The 19,715-nt window shown below is 41.0% G+C and overlaps 1 protein-coding gene across 1 annotated transcript in view; it reads left to right on the top strand.

Moving 5' to 3' along the window:
- Positions 1-19,715, top strand: part of LOC126484659 (Down syndrome cell adhesion molecule-like protein Dscam2) — a 339,526-nt gene that overhangs the window by 193,953 nt on the left and 125,858 nt on the right. The window contains exon 20 of the mRNA XM_050108250.1: positions 149-295. Coding sequence (XP_049964207.1) covers positions 149-295 — 147 coding nt within the window. The remainder of the gene's footprint in view (positions 1-148; positions 296-19,715) is intronic.

Below are 19,715 nucleotides of genomic sequence, written 5' to 3'. Positions count from 1 at the left end.
CACTTTATACCAAGAAGGTTCTACTCTGTTAGAATGTCTTGACATTTCAAATAAAAATATTTGAATCACTTATTACAATAGTTATGCAGTCTTCTAAAACTGTAAATGTTTTGTAATGATCATGTGCACATTCGATTTTTGTTAACAGTACCAAGCCTTCCACCAGAAAATGTGCAGTGTTCTGCACTAACCTCTCAGAGCTTGGAAGTATCTTGGGAAACTCCCCCTGTGGAAGGAAGAAATGGAATCATCCAGGGCTACAAGGTGTCTCACCAGCCAGCAGAAGAATGGTATGGTGGGTAATTTCAGTATACAGCAATCTTTGTCTCAAGTAAAAATAAATTAATATAAAATTATTCATCGGGCCTTTAGAGAATGAAATATTGACATTATTCTGCTATCAAGCTGCTGCATTAGCAACCAGCACACATCTTACACACCAAGTGTTAAGCTTATGTAGATAAATTTTGACTTCAGAACAACAAAATTACCTGACACTTGTGACTGCTATGTTAGCTAGCTTCTGTAGATTCTCTGTCATCACAAAAAGTACTCTGTCTCACATCCTTGCACTTATCCCTCCAGCTGTACTACAGATTTGCCAAAGTAACAGCATTGAAAATTGTAGCCTCAGAACTGCAATTAATAGCATAAACTGTATTTTATGCATAATCATTGTGTAATTCATGGCTGTTTGCTACATTCCCAAACAACTATTATTAGTGAGAGCCTGCTTATGTTCTTTATAAAGGGCACTGACACATTGTTTATGTGCTTGCGTGATATTTTACATTGGAAAGCAGTATCACTGCCTTTTGAGCTTGTATAGTGGCTGTAAGCTAACCTAACCTCCATTTCTGGAGCTGTAAACACTATTGTGAGTTAAATAATTCTCAAAATTTTATTAGTCCAATCACATTTCCCTCACAAACCATTTAATTCATAGTTTTCTTATTTTCCAGTAATTAATTCTGTTAAACAATATATAGTCATAACCAATATTTGAAATTATATGATGCTACTGTCACTATACAATTATTACTTATTATCCATTTTGGCATATGGTCTTACAGAGAATAATCAGTATCTCTTATGAACTCCTGCCTGTATCTGACTGCCTCACACAAAGAACATCAAATGTGCATACTGTCATCGAACAATCAGTAACAAAATACAGTGTAAGTAATGTCATCATTGTTTGCATGTGTGATACCGTGCTGCACTCCATACAAAGAAAGGTGTTGGTCATTTCTCATGATACAATGATGCCATTACAACTACAGAGTACTGGAGAAAGACCAGCTGATCTCAAAATTTCAAACTGATTTGGTAGCTCCACAGGAAGAGTAAGTGGAATTGTAAGATGCAATTGGCAGCAGTAATTTTAAGATGAAAACAGATGAATGGTTTGTGTCCAAGCTTACTTTTGTGTCATTGCTGACATACACTTTTATTTCACCAACAACAGACATCTGTGGGGTGTAGTACACAACATTAGAATTAAAGGTCGAAGCCAAAACATTAGTTAGTATACAGTCCATTGAGTTGTGAGCCCATCAAAACTGAGTGAAATGTGAAGCCTAGATATGCTGGTGAACACAATCAGAGCAAGAAAGGAGAAAGAGAGAGACAGAGTCAATGTCAATATCCATATATACACTGGGACCACTGCCAGTGCTACGGAGGCTGCCATATTGAACAATACTGTTTCTTGGAGTGCCAAGCAACCATTTTAAGCCCAGCCTTTCACCAGAGCTTGGTTCCACAGGTCACACTATTGGCAGTGCCTATGATGTGGACTGGCATCAGTTACAGGTGATATGGCCATATACTGGGGCCGATAAGGAGGTTCCAAGGAAGTTTGTGAAAGCCTCCTCTGTTGAAGCCATCGTCATTGCTTAGTGGATTTAACTTTTGATGTGAGAAGGAGAGCTCCCCAGAGATAGGATTGACTTTTTGAAACCACCTGTAAAGTGGAGTAGGTTAGGGCCCCATGTATCACATCCTGGAACCATTCATCAAAGTACATCCCCGTTTACTTGTAATCGACGAAAAAGGAATTTCACTTAATCGTCTTGGGTAGTGATCACCAAACTGTCAATTGTGAGCTACAAGTAGCTCATGTGGCATTTTTGGTAGATTGTGGTAACCATCAGGTTGGCTAACTAATGACAACTGGCTGTTTATACTGCACATCCAATGTCAGTCAAGAATACTACATTGTAGAACTGCATTTTTAGAAGCTGCAGTTTCATTATTTGATACTTTCAAAAATAAAATTGAGATAATGTATGCTATTAAATCTGTACAGCTTTCTGCAAACACAGTAATGAGGATGGTTGTGGTTATGAATTCTAACATTATTTCACAACTTAAAAGTAATGTTGACTGCTGCAGCTATTTTCCCCACAACTTGATGAATTGATAAAGCTCAGTTGGCTGTTTCTGCAAGAATGGCTTCTGATAATTTCAACTAAAGGTATTATCACCGAACGAGGTGGCGCAGTGGTAGCACACTGGACTCGCATTCGGGAGGACGACGGTTCAATCCCGTCTCCAGCCATCCTGATTTAGGTTTTCCGTGATTTCCCTAAATCGTTTCAGGCAAATGCCGGGATGGTTCCTTTGAAAGGGCACGGCCGATTTCCTTCCCAATCCTTCCCTAACCCGAGCTTGCGCTCCGTCTCTAATGACCTCGTTGTTGACGGGACGTTAAACACTAACCTAACCTAACCTAACCTATTATCAACTTTAAAAATATTCCTGTGAAAATAGTGGTGGACTAAGCAACTGATGGAGCTCCTGCGAATGTAGGCAGAGAGAAGGGATTCATAGCCTTGGGTCATAAACACAACAGCTTTCCAAAATTTCTGTCCTACCATTGTTTAATACACCAGAACTGTGTGGAAAGTTATTAATTATGAACAATGTAATACAAAAATGGTCAAAAAAGTTAGAGCACTTGCAGTTCAGAGATGCTTTTTCAGAGCCCTTACTGATGAACTAGTGTGCCAATATGGTGATCTACTGCTTCATATGGAATTCGTTGGCTTGTAGAGGCAGTGTTTTACAACATGTTAAAGAGCTGCTTCCTGCATTAGTAGAATTTTTGAAAGAATGTGGTGAATCCTCCAATCAACAGAAAGATCTGGTTTGGCTGTAAGATTGTGCTTTCCTCGCCTACTTCACCAAAAAGTTAAATCAGGGTGTATACATACCGGGGCAACTGGGAACCCCGGGAAAAACCCAGCAATTTTTTTATCTAGGAGAAAACCAGGAAAAAGCTGGGAGTATTCTAGAATTCCAGGAATTTTTCATTGTTTTAGTCCTTAGTTAAATTTTTGTAGTTTTGACTGGCAAGAATGTATAAACAGGAAAATGTGTCAAAGGCTTTAGGATGAAGGCTGTGGAATACTTCATAACAGCAAACTGCTTCTGATGAGCGTGATGTCACAACTGTTTACATTAAGTTCGTTTTGAGCAGTTGCCATGCCTTCTCCCACTTCTGGCTATTTGAAATGTGGCTGCAGCAGTAGCAAGAAGCAGTCATGCTACAGAGAAAAATTTTTCTGACTCAGCCAAGCTGTCAGATTTGCACCTGCACAGAGCAGTTTGGGTTTTAGTGGGGAGGGGGATAGTGACCCGTGTTTACATTTAGTGATTTTGCTGTTTCCTGATGTCCTATTTCCTCTCCATTTACAGTTCACACATCAAACGAAAAAAAAACACCACAGATTTCTGTGGTGTAACCTATCAAGTGAATTATAATACATGCACATAATTATGGAAGGCTGTTGTTAGTTTCAGTTTTCTGATTTTATTTCCATGTTTTTGGCAGTCAAGCATTAATTAACATGCATAACAATGAAGTTATTTTTGTCAACTTACTAAATAAATCTGGCTTTTATTAATCTTTTCTGCAGATGCAGTCTATTTATATGAAACGAAGCATTTCATTCCACATGTTGGCTAGCTTCAATTGTTCACTGAATTTCAAGTGCACATTTTCATCTCCTGGCACTTATAGCATTATGCCATAATAAAGAATCAAACATGAGACAATACAATACTGGTACTCCAAGAAAATTTGCATTCCGAAAAGCTTACTGAAAAGCTTAATATCAGGTTGGGGCCTAATTCATTTTGAATCTGGACTTATGAATGTGTACTTTAAGCCTGATTATGCATTTTAGCATTGCTTACAAAATTCCTACGCTCTTGGTGTATCCTCTGATGTCCTACTTCTTTTATGACGACATGTAAGATCTCTTAATGCTATATGTGTATGAACATACAGACGTCCTATGCATCATAGCTGCCCACGTGCAGTAACACTTGTTTTCTGGTGCTCTCTGGCAGCTGCTGAAACAAACCCATGTTTAAGAGGTCACACAAACATGTTACGAATGATTTTTCAAAAAGCGTTATTTGCAAAGGAAATTTTCTTTCACGCAAGATGAACGATGTTACGTATGAGAATGTGCAATGAATTTTTTAAATCACAGTTAGTTTGACTCTCATTTAAAACTTAAAACTTTCAGGGCCAGCCACTTAGAATAATTTTGAGCCCAGAAGACTAGACATTAATGTCACTGTTTAAAATTTTACTGGTACAGTTGTGTGATGTATATTAAAGTGTAACACACGCTAAAAAGACCAATTTTATATTTGAAAGTGTAACTTTTCTTGTAGCTTATTAATCTTCAAGAGTAGTATTATATGTGAAAGCTTAGCTGTGCTTGTACCTACACTATGTACAATAATTTAAAACATTAACTTTTCCTATTTGTGCGTTCGTTCTACTTAACAGTGATGTTGCCATTGGCTGACTACATCATGTGGCCTATGCTATGAATGTCTGCTATGATTGGCTGATGAGTTCACGTGACATGAGCTATGATTGGCTTACGATAGAGCATTGCAATGCTTCGGAAATTAACGTGTTGTGTTTGGTGGAACTCGAATTAATACTTTCATAATACGAAAATATGCAGCATATCGTAATATGAAAATAGGTAGCATACATGTTGCTGCACATCAAAGATCTTTCCAAAACACATTTCTTTTTTATCTGAGTTTTATTTTCTAAAGTACCGGGAAGTTCTTGATGGTGAATAAAACCTTTACCATTCAAAGGATTGATGTTTTTACTGCTCCAAGGGAAAGTACACTGTCGCTTATCATGAAAAAAAGTGTATTTTCACCTTTGAAGAAGTGTATTTTCACATGGGAAAAAGTGTGTTTTTAACCGGGAGATCCAGGAATTTTTTTGCATGTGCACATATACACCCTATAAATATTCTTAACTGGTAGCAAACAATACACTGAAATTCTTTCAGAATTGAGAACTTCCAAAATTTCAGAAGAATTTCCTCTATTGCACAATTTGTCAAATTGCCTTGTATAGAGATTGATGCTGAAGATTTCTCTACTTGTGTCATGGGGCCTTTTGATTTTTAAGAGAACAATGCTGCAGTGGAGTTGAAACTGATTGATTTTCAAAATGATCTCCCTTTAAAATCAGTTTCAAGCTTTGAAAATACTTGGCCTTCTTGTTCCTAGAGAAAAAGATTCTCATCCTTCTCATTAAAGTTAATAAGTCTGTTAAAAAAAATCTGTTCTAATATTTTGAAAAGGAAAGATTGCTACTTGCCATATAGAGGAGATGTTTAGTCAAAGGCAGGCACAACAAAAAGTTTGCTCTACAGTTGAGCTTTCAGCCAAAAGGCCTTCTGAAGTAGAAAATGCACACACATTCCTGCAAGCACAACTCACACACACATGACCACCATCTTTTTCCACTGAAACCGGACTACAATTAACTGCACTTGATGGGAGAAGCTATCTGAGAGTTGCGGGGATAAGGAGGGATCTGGGGTGGGCAGGGGAAGGGACAGTGAGCTGGGGATGGAGGAGAGTGGAGTGTTGCTTGTGGGAGCATGAAGGGACACAGATAGGACTGCTAGGTGTAGTCGCAAGAGCTTTGGGGAGGCTACAGGTGCAATTTGCAGCACAGCCCCGTCTCCACCAACGTCCCTAAATGCTCCCACAAGCAGCACTACACTCTCTCATACCTCTACCCTGCTATCCCCCCCCCCCTCCCCATCCCAGCCTCCTCCTTACCCCCACCACCCACAGATTTCTTCCCCCATCAGGTGCAGTTGCTCGCAGTCCAGCCTCAGTGGCCAGAGACAGCGGTCATGTGTGCGAGAGTTGTGCTTGCATGAATCTGTGTGTTTTCTACTTTAGTAGAAGACCTTTTGGCCAAAAGCTCAAATGTTAGTAGTCCCTTTGTCGTGCCCATGTGCAACTCAACATCTCCTCTATATGGTCAGTAGCAATCTATTCTTTTTGTAGTGTTGTCTTTATTTTTTTATGGTAGCTCAAAACCTTCTTGAATTTGGGGACCACTGTTCTAGAAACTTAAATATAAGTGCATTATGCCGACTGGTGGCATAGTGTCCTGGTTATGATACATTCCAGCCATGTAGAAGGTAGTGAATGTCAATTAGAGCACTGCAACAATGTGACAAATCCATGTGAATAGCACTTGTCTATGTCACTCATTATAAAGGATGGGGCCCCTCCACGCCCACACCAATGTGGTGACCAAACTAAAAGTTCTTCTATCACCTTCATAAACATGTTAGTTTTTGAATCAGGAGTCATAGGATGCGGGCTGTGATGTTATCCATGCGTCTGGGTACGATTACTCATTGACATGGTCCATCAGGAGATAGAAGTGTTCGAAAATGATCGAAAGGTAGTGGTTGTAAGGGCAGAGGCAAGTGCCAAGGGAAAAAAACCTCTGCAACAGTAGGACGGGTAGTAAGGGCAGTAGCAGGTTGCTAGCTGCGACAGAGCATGCAAGGTGAGGTAAGGTTAGTGTGAGGTATCATACATCGTTACCTACGTGCTGCGTGTTCGGTAACTGGGTCAGTCCGGGTGCTGTGGCTGGGCTCGTGTGTAGCCTCCTTGGCTTGCTGCAGTGGCTTCCTCCCTGTAACAAAGGAATTCAGTGTGGCAACACATGCGTTGCTGTTACGCCCTCTGCTGCGACTTGTCGTCAGTGACTTGGTACAGCTTCATCAGGCTGGTGCATAACGGTGGCAGCAGGCCACTGTTCGGTGTTCTCCTCTACTGCATGGCACAGGCATTCTGCAGTGTAGCTCCGAGCAGCCCCGTTTGTTCAGAGAGCTGCACCACTTCAGCGATGGAGAAATGCAGGCCGTTCACTCGCGCTCGTGCGATGAAGGCTGCCTTTTTGTCTTCTCGGTCCCTTGCGGGGGCCACTCCCACAGCGGTCGACATCGCCACCAGTGCCGCTGGGGTGGCGGTTTTCTTCTTTTCACCTTTCACCTGCGGTGCTGCTGGGGCAGCCGCTGGGACAGGCACGCAAACGTCCTTCTGCGAGGTCGCAGGAATGTTCGCAGGTACTACTGCACTGAGGCCTTGAGTGAAGACTACACGCAGTTGCCTCAAGGCCTCTTCCTTCTCTGCAGCCATGGCGGCTGCGAAGGCAGCCCTCTCTGCCGCCATGACAGCTTTGAGGGCTGCAGTGGCCTCCTTCATGGCGGTGCCGAGTTCGAGGCCACATTTCTTCTCGGGGGCGCGAACTGCATCCTGACTGCCCATTTCCGGGCGGTCGTCCCTGCCCCTGGCAGGTGGAACTGCTACTGCATCAGGCTGTTCTGCGCCCTACATTGTTTCCGACATCGTCTTCTCTTCTTCCGCTGTGTCGGTGCAGCCGCGGGCGCCTCCCCGCCTTCGGCATGGTTGCAGCTTGAGAAAACCGGGTGCAGAAAAAACAGGCAGGCAACTGCACCAGCTGGCGAAATGTGGGCCGCCACACTGGACACAAGTCGACAGAATGTTACTGCCGCAGTTGCAGGTGCGGCTGTCGTGCTCACCTGAGCACTTGACGCACCACGCCACGTTGCGGCAATACTTCGCGACATGGCCCTCGCCCTGGCACCTGAAGTACTGGGGCTGGGGGTCCGTGGCGGTCGGGAGAGCTTATGTCATAACTGGGAAGCCCAGCAACTTCCGCAAGCCGAAGATGACAATCCCACCGTCGGCCGTTTTGCACGGTCACGGCATAGAGCAGCGCCCTCTTCTTGTTGGTCCGGTTTAACCCCCTGAGGAGTGCCTCAGTCATCTTCATCCTTGCTACGGAAGGTGCCTTCTCACGCGCCAGCGGCGCGTCTACGATATTGTCAGCCACTGCGACCTTGATCGCCCTGCGGTCGGCCACAATTGCAGCTCGAACGCAAATCAGTAAGTCTGTATCGACAGACTCATAGACCACCTCGTTCCTAGCGCAATTTGTCATGGTGTCGAACAGCGCTGTCCACCCGCCTTTGCACAAGACGTACAAAGGGAGGACAGGCCGCGACTCGTCTTCTCGGGAATTCCTTGCATGGTCGGCAGACTCAGTGAGTTGCACAACTGAAGGACCCTTCGTAGTGGCATGTTTCCTCTGCGCACACTTCTTGCCCATGCTGTGAGGCGCGGAACACGACAATCTGCAGGCCTTGTGAAAACAACACATGACAATTTGCTTTCCACGGTGCCCATAGCACAGAAACCACTTCACAAGCTCTCAACAGCCGAGTAAGCGTAGCGTGCAATGGCAGTGATGCACTCGCCTCGCTAGCTCAGGCCACTCTCCCTCTCATGTCACTCAATATGGATGTGCACAAGAGAGCACAAGGCTGGCAATTCAGTCACTCGATGTCATGTGGTGCTCACTCAGGGAACGATGGGCAACAGCTGCATGGCCTTGCCATGTGGGTAAGGAAACACAGACCCTACCTATACAGCTTTGATACAACATGGTGGCACTAAGGGGCCTGGCAAGGATGCAGATGCATTTAGAATTAGAACTTCTTTTTAGTTGTCAATTTTTCATGTTTTCTATCGAGAAAGTGAGCACTGTATACTTGATATTCACCAGATGTCACCACAGAACAACAAAAATTAAAGTGGTAACATAATGTTGACAGTTATTGAAGATCATTGTTTCAGTTGTGGAACTGTATATTTCCATGAAATAATAGCCGTTGGATGAATTCTCCCTTTCAGTCAGCTGCTAAAATCACACTGACATTTAGACATATTTTGAACAGAATAAATTAAAATGATTTTTGTGGACAGGATGACAACACACCATAATTACCAACTTTGTTTGTAATTAATTAAAAACTTCAGTCCAGCCACACCGTAGGCTTTCATGAGACAACTCGAATAGATTTCTATATGTGTAAGTATTTGAATAAGTAGATCATTCAGACAAATTTATTCACCAACAAATTATCTGTAAATTAAATAACAAATAAGATATAATGCCACTGTATTTTCTGTTTACGTCTTGTACAAAATTAGTATTTGTTGTCTTAGCTCAGAGCAGTTTTTGTTTTAAAAATAACTTATTAATAGTTTGTCCCACAATGTGTCTTTGTGGCTCAGTGGATTAAGTTCCCCTGAAACTGGCCATGTCTGCTTAGAGGTGGGAGGAAGTCAAGGGCACACCACCATGCCTAGTAAAGCAATGCAGTGCTGAAACCATCCTTCAAGTTGAACAAAGCTTTACTTGATTTACAGCTTAACAAATGAAACAGAAAACGGCTTATAGGAGGATGACCTCAGCAGTTTGGGCTATAAATCACTAGGGAGCTGAAATATTAAGCAGCCAATTTAATTTAGTCAGCCAGCTGGTGGTCAGTCATGATCGATAAGCTGAGTGAAATTTGTACTTTTTAGATTAATATAATATGAGAAACAAACTTTGTCTGTGCTAAAATGCAGTTGGGGTATTTAGAATGAACTATTTTGTCCATTAGAACAAATACAGCAAACCTGCAATTCGTGGAAAAATGTAATTAAAATTTTTATACCTTGGTTCATATTTGGCTGAAACACACTAAGGCTACAAAAATTAGACTTCCAAAACCTTACTTGGCGTTACACTATAATAGACATCTCCAGGTTCATACGTGCAAAGATCTCAACTTTCAGAGATAGATGTGCTTTCTATAGAAAATATGTATTAGAGATGACCTGATGATGATTCAAAACAAAAATAGCCGCTAGTAGTCAAAAGAGTGTGAAACTGCAGAGAAAGCCATCCATATCGAAGTAAATAAGTAAGCCTGAATACGACAAAAAAAAGGGCACATAAAATTTACAATTATCTGGGCTACAGACACCTAAAATGAATATATATAGTGTATTGGGTCTCTTCTTGCAATATTTGGGTAAAAACCATCCGAACCCTACTCATAACACTACAGTGAAAGTGTACAGAATAAACTCTACGTTGTGTAGCACTGTGGGAAGATGGGCAGGCAAGCAAGACTCTTCTAGCCTGCTTGGGTTGGGCACAGCTTGGCTTGGCTGGGAGTAGCGCAGCTTGCCTGTCCTGGTGATAGCGTGTGGCAACTTGCCTGCCTGCCTCGGAACCTTTGCCTTTCACGGGCAAGTGCTCTACCATCTGAGCTACCTAAGCACGAGTCACACCCCGTCCTCACAGCTTTACTTCTGCCAGTATCTCATCTCCTACCTTCCAAACTTTACAGAAGCTCTCCTGCGAAACCTGCAGAACTAGCACTCCTGAAAGAAATGATATTGCGGATATATGGCTTAGCCACAGCCTGAGGGACGTTTCCAGAATGAGATTTTCACTCTGCAGCAGAATGTGCGCTGATATGAAACTTCCTGGCAGATTAAAACTGTGTGCCCGACCGAGACTCGAACTCAGGACCTTTGCCTTTCGCGGGCAAGTGCTCTACCATCTGAGCTACCGAAGCACGACTCACGCCCGGTCCTCACAGCTTCACTTCTGCCAGGATCTCGTCTCCTACCTTCCAAACTTTACAGAAGCTCTCCTGTGAACCTTGCAGAACTAGCACTCCTGAAAGAAAGGATACTGCGGAGACATGGCTTAGCCACAGCTTAGGGGATGTTTCGAGAATGAGATTTTCACTCTGCAGCAGATTGTGTGCTGATATGAAACTTCCTGGCAGATTATAACTGTGTGCCAGACCGAGACTCGAACTACCTAAATATGCCTGTATTTGCAATGTGAATGATGTCAGCTGTAGGAGATAAAAATATAAAAATCTTGCATACTTTTATTAATTTCATTCTATTATGTCATACGGGATCTTATTTTGGGATAATTCGTCAAACCAAGAAAAAGTTTTTACGGTGCAAAAGCATATAATAAGACTCATTTGTGTGGTGTAAATTTAAGAACATCATGCATAAATGTGTTCTAAGAACTGGGTATTCTAACCAATGCTTCTCATTATATTTAATCCTTACTGAAATTTGTTGCAAAAAATATATCTCTTATTCCCAGCCAATAGATCAATACATAGTGTCAACACTAGGAACAAGAACAATCTACCTAAGGACCTGAAATCACTTGCCTCTATTTCCAGCCAACAGCTCAATACATAGTATCAATACTAGGCAGGGCCGGCACAAGCCCAAGTGCCGCCCCATGCGAGCTGCAAAATAGCACCCCCCCCCCCCCCCCCCACGTTTTTTTAACTTAAACAAATTTGTAGCAAATGTCAGCAATCAATCGCAATTTTTGTTTTTACTTTTCAGATCTACCTAGGTTTCAGGCCCTGAGTGGCCAGTCTCAAAGCTTTTAATATGTGCTTACATCTAAACCATCATGTTGACAGTTACTTTCAGCATGACGGTATAGATGTAAAGATAACTCAAAGCATTGAGATAGCCACACTGTGCCCAAAATCTATGTAGATCTGGTAAATAAAAACAAAAATTGTGACAGATTGGTAACATTCTCTACAGATTTGTACAACACAGTCGCTGGGCACCAGCTCAAAAATGGAGTCAGACCTGGTTGAAGAAGTCTAGCTAAATTTAATAAGCCTTGTGAATTTACAAAAATGTTCAGATGTGTGTGAAATCTTATGGGACTTGACTACTAAGGTTATCAGTCCCTAAGCTTACACACTACTTAACCTAAATTATCCTGAGGACAAGCACAAACGCCCATGCCAGAGGCAGGACTCGAACCTCCGCCAGGACCAGTTGCACAGTCCATGACTGCAGCGCCTTACACCGCTGTGCTAATCCCGCGTGGCATGAACTTACAGTTAACGTAAATAAACATTTTTCAATAGTTGTGAATTGATAATGTGTTGAATGGAAAACAAAATATATTTACAATTTAATGAAAATTTGGTTTGAACAATAATATTTACAATAACTATTTAATGTTGAACAAAATAAAAAACAACATAGTAAATATCCAAGACACTGATCATACTATAAAAATTTGAAAAAATACTAGACAAATCGAACCTTCCTGGCTTTTGCTTGTGCAAACTCTTTCACACGATCTGCGTAATTTTAGTCCTCTGCAAGCTCGTGCTCAGTCTATACTGCTGCAAGATCATTCAAACGAGTTTGGCTCATCGTTGATTGGAGGTATGTCTTTATCAATTTCAGTTTTGAGAAACTCCTCTCTCCACTCGCAACGGTCACTGGGAGTGTTAGAAGAATTCTCAGAGCAATGTTAACATTAGGTCAAAAATTATGTCTTCCTATAAACTTCAAAGTCTTTTTTGGACCTATTCCAGATTTCAACAATGTTGAAAGCACTTTTAGTTCTTCCCTCAACTGCAGTGCATCAATGTCGCGTGACTCATGGTCTTGCAAAATCGCTGCGAGGTTTCTACACTGTGTGTCCAGGCTGTCAGGAGGTGCATCCTTCAGCTCGCCGATGTCGTAGAGAAAATCAAAATAATCACAATGAGATTTCAGTTGATTGAATCTCTCATCCAAAGATGTGGTTGTTACATCTAAAAGATAATAGTAGAATTCAATCTTGTTTTGTTGGGTCATCTATTGTCCCATCCCTTCCTTCATAGGTAAATTGTATTGGCTTATAACTTTGTCGTCGGGAAACACTTATCCGTGGTAACGTTAGATCTTCTAGCCCTAATTCTGTAGCTAATTCTTTGGAATCTGACAAGAAAGACACAAACTTTTCTTCTGTTCTGCAGGTCTCAAAATATGCTTTCGTTTTTTCAAACATTTCCACGGCCTTAGAAACATTTATGTCAATGGTCTGGAGGGTCTTACTGACTATGCTGATGTGAAGCAGAACTTCGTACCAGAGAAGTGAGAAAGGTGTAATTGTTTATTTGATTCGCAAGTGACGTTGCATCGTGAGTGGTCATCCCATCAAATTCTTCTGATATCTGAACCAGTGCATCATAAACACCTCCAGTTTGAAACCTCAGGGAAGTAAGTGCATCAATGCGACTTTCCCACCTAATATCGCTCAGTGGCTTCAGCGACAGGTTAGGCAGATGCTTATTCAAGACATCCCAACCTCGAACAGAGGACGAGAAGAAGTCATACAAGTTTTTCACTGTCGAAAACATGGAAACAGGATATTTAGAAGACATATCGGCATCATTTACAACAAGATTCAGTGAGTGACTGCTACATGGTACATAAAATGCTCTCTTGTTCATATCTGAAATTCTTTTCTGGAGACCAACTTCTTTCCTTTCATTTTTGCTCCACGTATCCTTGCCCTCTCATATTACACAATAGGAATTTTTTATCTTCCAAGAACTTGAGTATGACCTGCGTCAAAGTGGAGCTTCAAGAATCGGGCACTGGAAGAAATCCCAGAAAATGCTCCCGAATTTGGACATCGTATACCCCGTCATGTCTTGTCTCCTGGACGAAACGTACCACAACTGTCATCTGCTCAACTTTTAAAATATCTGGTGTGCAGACCAGAATTATACTGTAATACTTTGCAGATGTCATCATTAATAGAATGTTGTTGGTTATAGATGATCCAATAAGATGAGTTATTTCATTCTGTGCTTCTTTTCCAAGATAATGATGACCCTTGTTCTCACCTTGCTTTGTTCTGTGCAGGTGCTCCATCATCACAGTGCCGAACTTTCCAAATAATTCAACAAGTTTCAAGAAGTTTCTGTTGTCAGACTGAAAGAGTGTATCTGTACTTCCTCTCAAAGGCAGACATTGCCGACCCAGGAAATGAATTATTGCTATTAAGCGCTCAAGAACATTTTTCCAATGTTCGCTTTCAGTATTCAGAAGCCTTTGATGATGGGCGTCAACAGTTCATGACTTTTTCAGTCCCTCGAAAACACGATGCACTTTTTATGTGCATTCAAATGCTCGATAGACTTCCCGTGACTTTCGAGATTCGAAGCAAGATGCCTCCAGTCGCTTATACCGTTCTTTGCAATTTTTACTACAGATGACGAAAAAAGTTTGCAACAAAAGCAGAACACAGCACCCTTGCTCTCTGAGTACACCAACCAATGTCTATCTGCTTCTCCTAAATTCTTCAAAGAATAGCTATAGTGCACAGGGCTGAAACTGCAGTTGTCCACATTTTTAGGACATTCTTCACCTTCCTTAATGCACTTGGGAGGACCTCGCATGACCAAAGTCGTTCGAATGCAGTCAGTAATACAGGGCGTATACGACCCGGGACAACCAGGAGATCCGGGAAAAACCCGGGAATTTTTCCATCTGGGAGAAAACCGGGATAAACCCGGGAATTTTTTGGAATTCCGGGAATTGTTTTAGCTTTCAGTTAAGTTTTTGTAATTTTGACTGCAGAATTGATTCTCTAGGAAAGAATGTTATTCTCTCCTGCTACTGGAGAATGACACTGCAGCAATCAAATATAAACGAGAGGGAAAAAAAATAAAAGTTTAGTGGCAAAGGAAATGTGCAATTTACAACAACAAAACACCATGCACGCACAAGCGTATGCAAATAGCAAAAATATGTCAAAGGCCGTAGAGCGCAGACTGTAAGTCTTCGTAACAATAAACTGCTTGCTATGAGCATGACGTCACAACTGTTCACATTAGGTTCGTTTGACCAATTGCCAGCGGTCTGTTGCGCATGCGCATTTGACTCGCGTATAAGCAGTACCTTCTCCCGCTACTTGAAGTTTGGCTGTTAGCTGTATCAGTAGTAGCAGCAAGCAGCCAGATGCAAACGAGAAAAATTTTTCTGGCACAGAGTTGTCTGAGTTGTAGTGGGGACGGGGTTAACCTCCACTTGACCCGTGTTTACGTTAAGTGATTTTGCTGCTACTCTTCGTGTACAGCTCCCATGTCAAATGAAAAGAAAACAGATTTCTGTGGCCAGGAACTATCTAGTGAATTAAAATACATTCACATAATTACGGAGGGCAAAAATATATTACTAATTTCAGTTTTCTGATTTTATTTTATTTCCAAGTTAGTAGTAGCCAAGCACGTCTTGCAGAACAGTGAAGTTATTTTTGCAAGTTTGCTAAAGAAATTTGGCTTTATTAATCTTTCCACCGAGGCAATCATTTTATTTGAAATGAAGTGTTTCATTCTACAGTATTGGTAAGTTCCAACTGTTCGCTGAATTTCAAGTGCACGTTATCATCTTCTGCCATATATGGCATTATGTCATAATAAAGAATCAAAAATGAGATCGTAGAGTACTGGTACTCCAAGAAAATTTACGTCCCAAAAGCCACACAGAAAAGCATAATATCAGATGGGACCTACTTCATTGTGAATCTGGAAAAAGCCAATTTGCACTTCAAGCCGAATTATGCATTTTAGTATGGTTTACGAAATTCCGATGCTCTTTGGAGTATCCTCTGATGCCCTGTTTCTTTTATGGTGTAATGTAAACTCTCTTAGTGCTTTATACACACGAACATACGGGCTTCCTACACCACTGCAGTTGCACACGCACAATAATGCCTGTTTTCTGGCGCTCTCTGGAAACTGGTGAATTGAACCTATTTCTAACAGTCTCCGGATAGTATTGCGAACGGTGGTTAGAAAAGCGTTACTTTCTATGTAATTTTCTTTTTACGCAAGATGAATTATGTTACGTGTGAGAAAGTGGGATGGATACCTAAATCACAGAGCGTTCGAAACTGAACAGTTTGAGGACCAGCCACTTACAAGAATTTCGAGCCGAGACATTTACGTCATAATTTTAAATTTACTGCCACATTTGTGTGATGTATCTGAAAGTATAACACACGCAAAAAAGATCAATATTACATGTGAAAGCTTAGCTTCTGTTGTAGCGTGTTAATCTTAAGAGACATAATATTATATGTGAAAGCTTAGCTTTTCTTGTGGATATACAGTACTGTGTACATTAATGTAAACCATTTATTTTTCCTCTTGCGTGTTCGCGCTATGTAACCAGTGATCTTGCCATTGGCTCACTATAACATGTGTCCTATGCTGTCATCGGCTGGCGAGATCTCATGGCTTGAGATATGACTTGCTTACAAAAGGACATCGCAACCTCGGTTTCAACGCTCCGGAAACTAACGCCTTTTGTTTGGTGCAATTCGAATTTATACTTTCGTAATACGAAAATATGCAGCGTATATGTTGCTGCAAATCAAAGGGCTTTCCAAAACTTCTCTCCTTTTCTTTATTAATAGTCTCTCAAAAACTTCTCTGCCCTGTCTTTTCTTTTTTTTTTCAGGAGGTTCTATGCGATTGTATAAAACGTTAACCATTCAAAGGATTGATAAGTTTTACAGTTCCGAGGGAAAATCTACGGAAAACCTGCTGCCACTTAGCACAGAAAAAGTGTATTTTCGCCCGGGAAAAAGCGTATTTTTTAAACGGGATATCCGGGAGAAATCCGGGAATTTTTTTTTCCTTGTCCCCGTATACACCCTGTGGGAGAAAACCGGGAAAAACCCGAGAATTATTTAGAATTCCGGGAAATTTTCATTGTTTTAGTTTTCAGTTAAATTTTTGTGATTTTGACTGGTAAGAACCAATACTCTAACAAAGGATATTATTGTATCCCGCTACTGCAGAATGATACTGCAGCAACAAAACATGAACGGAAAAAAAAACTTAAGTTGCAAAGGAAATGCGCTGTATACAACAACAAAACAGTGCTCATACAAGTGTCAGCCAACAGTAAAGTGTGTCAAAGGCTTTAGGAACACTGCAATAATGCTTTATAACAACAAATTGCCTCCGATGAGCGTGACGTGACAACTGTTTAAATTAGATTCGTTTGAGCAGTTGCGGGCGGGCTCTTGCGCATGCGCAGTTGAGTTGCGTATAAGTAGTACCTTCTCCCGCTTCTGGTTACAGAAGTAGTGATGGGGAGCTCGTGAATGAGTCGTTCAAATGAACGCTTCACTCCAGTGAAGTGTGAACTAACCACTCAATTTCAATGAACTGGTACTTCAAACTCTTCACAGATAGCACACTCCACACTTTTTTTAGTCCACTCACTCTCTTCCCCTCTCCCACTACATCGGCGTTACATCACTCATTCTCCCTTCACTTCAGTTCTCCCTCAACTGCCTGTCGACGAATCGTGCGGTGTTTGTGGGGAACGATAGGTTTACGAGGGGTTGCGATGGTGAGGGGCGAGGGGAAAGCCAACGAGTTAAAATTTCATAGAGTGGGTATAGGTCCGCCATGTTTGAAGCAAATTGAATTTCTGTCCGCCATGTTTTCTTTAGTCAAGGCATTCGTCTACTGTGTCCCACCCCCTGCGTTTGACTTACTTGAAATAGCCCATACTAGCTTTATTTTTTCTAGAACAAGCAATAGACAGCAGTGATTTCTGTGTACACTGACAGCAAAAAGGGATGTTTTTGTCGAAATATGGCTAAACTTTTCGATGTAGATATGCGATATTTTGGTCGGTATTTCAAAGTAAACAAAGCCTCAAAAACCAGTACACTGTGAACGAGAATATTATTTGAAATATGTGTTACAAGTAGTTAACACAAGCATAGTAATTCAATAGAATAATAATCTACAAGAAAAGTAAAATAATTTATTTACATTTAATTTTTACAATGTTTTAACTGATATTCGTATTTTTTCAGTCTTTTCACTGACCTTTAAATAAAATAAGCTTCGTGTATAGTTGTCTCACAACTTTACCTCTCTGCTCAGATGATTTTGATTTGCATAAGTGATTTATTCCACGTACAAAATAATGTTTGAGCAGCAGTTTTATCAGTTTAACATAATGGGTTTCTTCACCAAATTCAGTTTCTGTAAAAAGATGTTCACTGTTTATAAATAAGGAGCCTCTCACCAACTGCAACACTTCTGTCTGGAACCTCAACAAAACGTTTTTCTGACATTTCAGGATTATGTCCTCATTATTTCTGAAAACCTTTTCAGCAACATTACAAAGTTTAACAACATCATTAGCTGGATTGATTAAACTGGTTTTCACATCTTTCACTGCAATCAATCCAGTTCTTTTAGCCTCAATACAAGCAAAAATAACTTCTAAGCGGTCAGTACAGTTAATTTTGTTTGTCACCTGTCTCACTATGCTTCCAGCTATGTACTCAATGACATATTCAGAGTACATACTCAGTGAGGCATAATCTGGCACTTAATCATGATCTACAGCTGCAGGGCTTACCTTAGCAAAAGGAAGTGGTGGAACGGTAGCAGGAGGTAGCATACTAGTATTTGATTCTTGGCAATTGCCATTTTGAGAACCTTCTATATGTGCAATTAAGCATTTCCTGTATGCTGATCTAAACTGCACAGCATTTGGGTTATTTCTGTTTCCTCCTCTACTGCGAATGCTGGAGAAAAATAATTCCAAGTTATCTTGACCTGTTCTATGGGTCAAAATATAATTGAGCTCTGCATTTTCTTTCCAAACATACAATTCTGCAATTTGCCTTATGCTCATTAAATTCAGCATAAGTCCATACAACGGCATTTCTCTGTTAGACAGAATAACAGGACTTCCATCAGAAAGCTTTAAAGACTTGAAATACTTAATGTATTCATTGATCCTTTTACTGACTGTGTCTCTGTTCCCTCTGAAAATTGGTGTCTTAGTGCCCTTGCCCATTGTGTGACAAGAATTTAATAAATCAAAGGCACCGTCTAACATTTTGATATATTTAACTGTTGCCTCACACCCATAAAATTCTTTAATGCCTAAATCTTTGCAGAACAACATGGCATTTGCAACAGAATTGCTAAGGGTTTGTGCTGCCAAAGCCACTTTCATTTTTTGAGTATGGTACAGAATGTGCTGCCTCCTAAGTTTGTTTGCAGCATGCAAACCTTCCCTTTCATGCAAGTCCACTAACTTTTTAAAATATTCCCATTTAATTATGTTATCACTGCCTGAAATGGTACCATCTAACAAAAAATTCTTTTCTGCAAGTAAATTATGTGCCAGCTTTAGCATGTGAGCTGTGTCAAACATGCAAAATACCCTCATACCATTATTTGAAGGGTGGGGAAACCAACACTGTGCTCCCTGTTCATCACATCTGATCCCTAAATTTGCCATTAAAGATCTATTTGTGGCAGTACCATCGCAAACCACAGCTACTATAGTAACACCAGTGTCTTCAAGTTTTCGGAGATACTGTTGTACCAAATTTAGCTTTACAGTAGAAGATAGGGAGTGAACTAAACAATAACCCACAGGAATTTTCCAATTTCTGTTTAGCACTGTGACCATGAACACAAGAGCCTCTTTTGCTGCCTCGCTATCATTACTTTCTATGCCACCCTCCTCAAAATCAACATAGCCTCTTATTTTTTCCCCATCCCAAACAAGGTCCTTCTTAATAGCCATCTCATCAAACATCAATGTTGCAAAAATTTGGGTTGTGCTATTCTCAACTTGCAGAG

Source organism: Schistocerca serialis, chromosome 6, assembly GCF_023864345.2.
Source record: "Schistocerca serialis cubense isolate TAMUIC-IGC-003099 chromosome 6, iqSchSeri2.2, whole genome shotgun sequence".
Classification (NCBI taxonomy): Eukaryota; Metazoa; Arthropoda; class Insecta; order Orthoptera; family Acrididae; genus Schistocerca; species Schistocerca serialis.
This window is presented reverse-complemented; position numbering and strand designations above follow the sequence as displayed.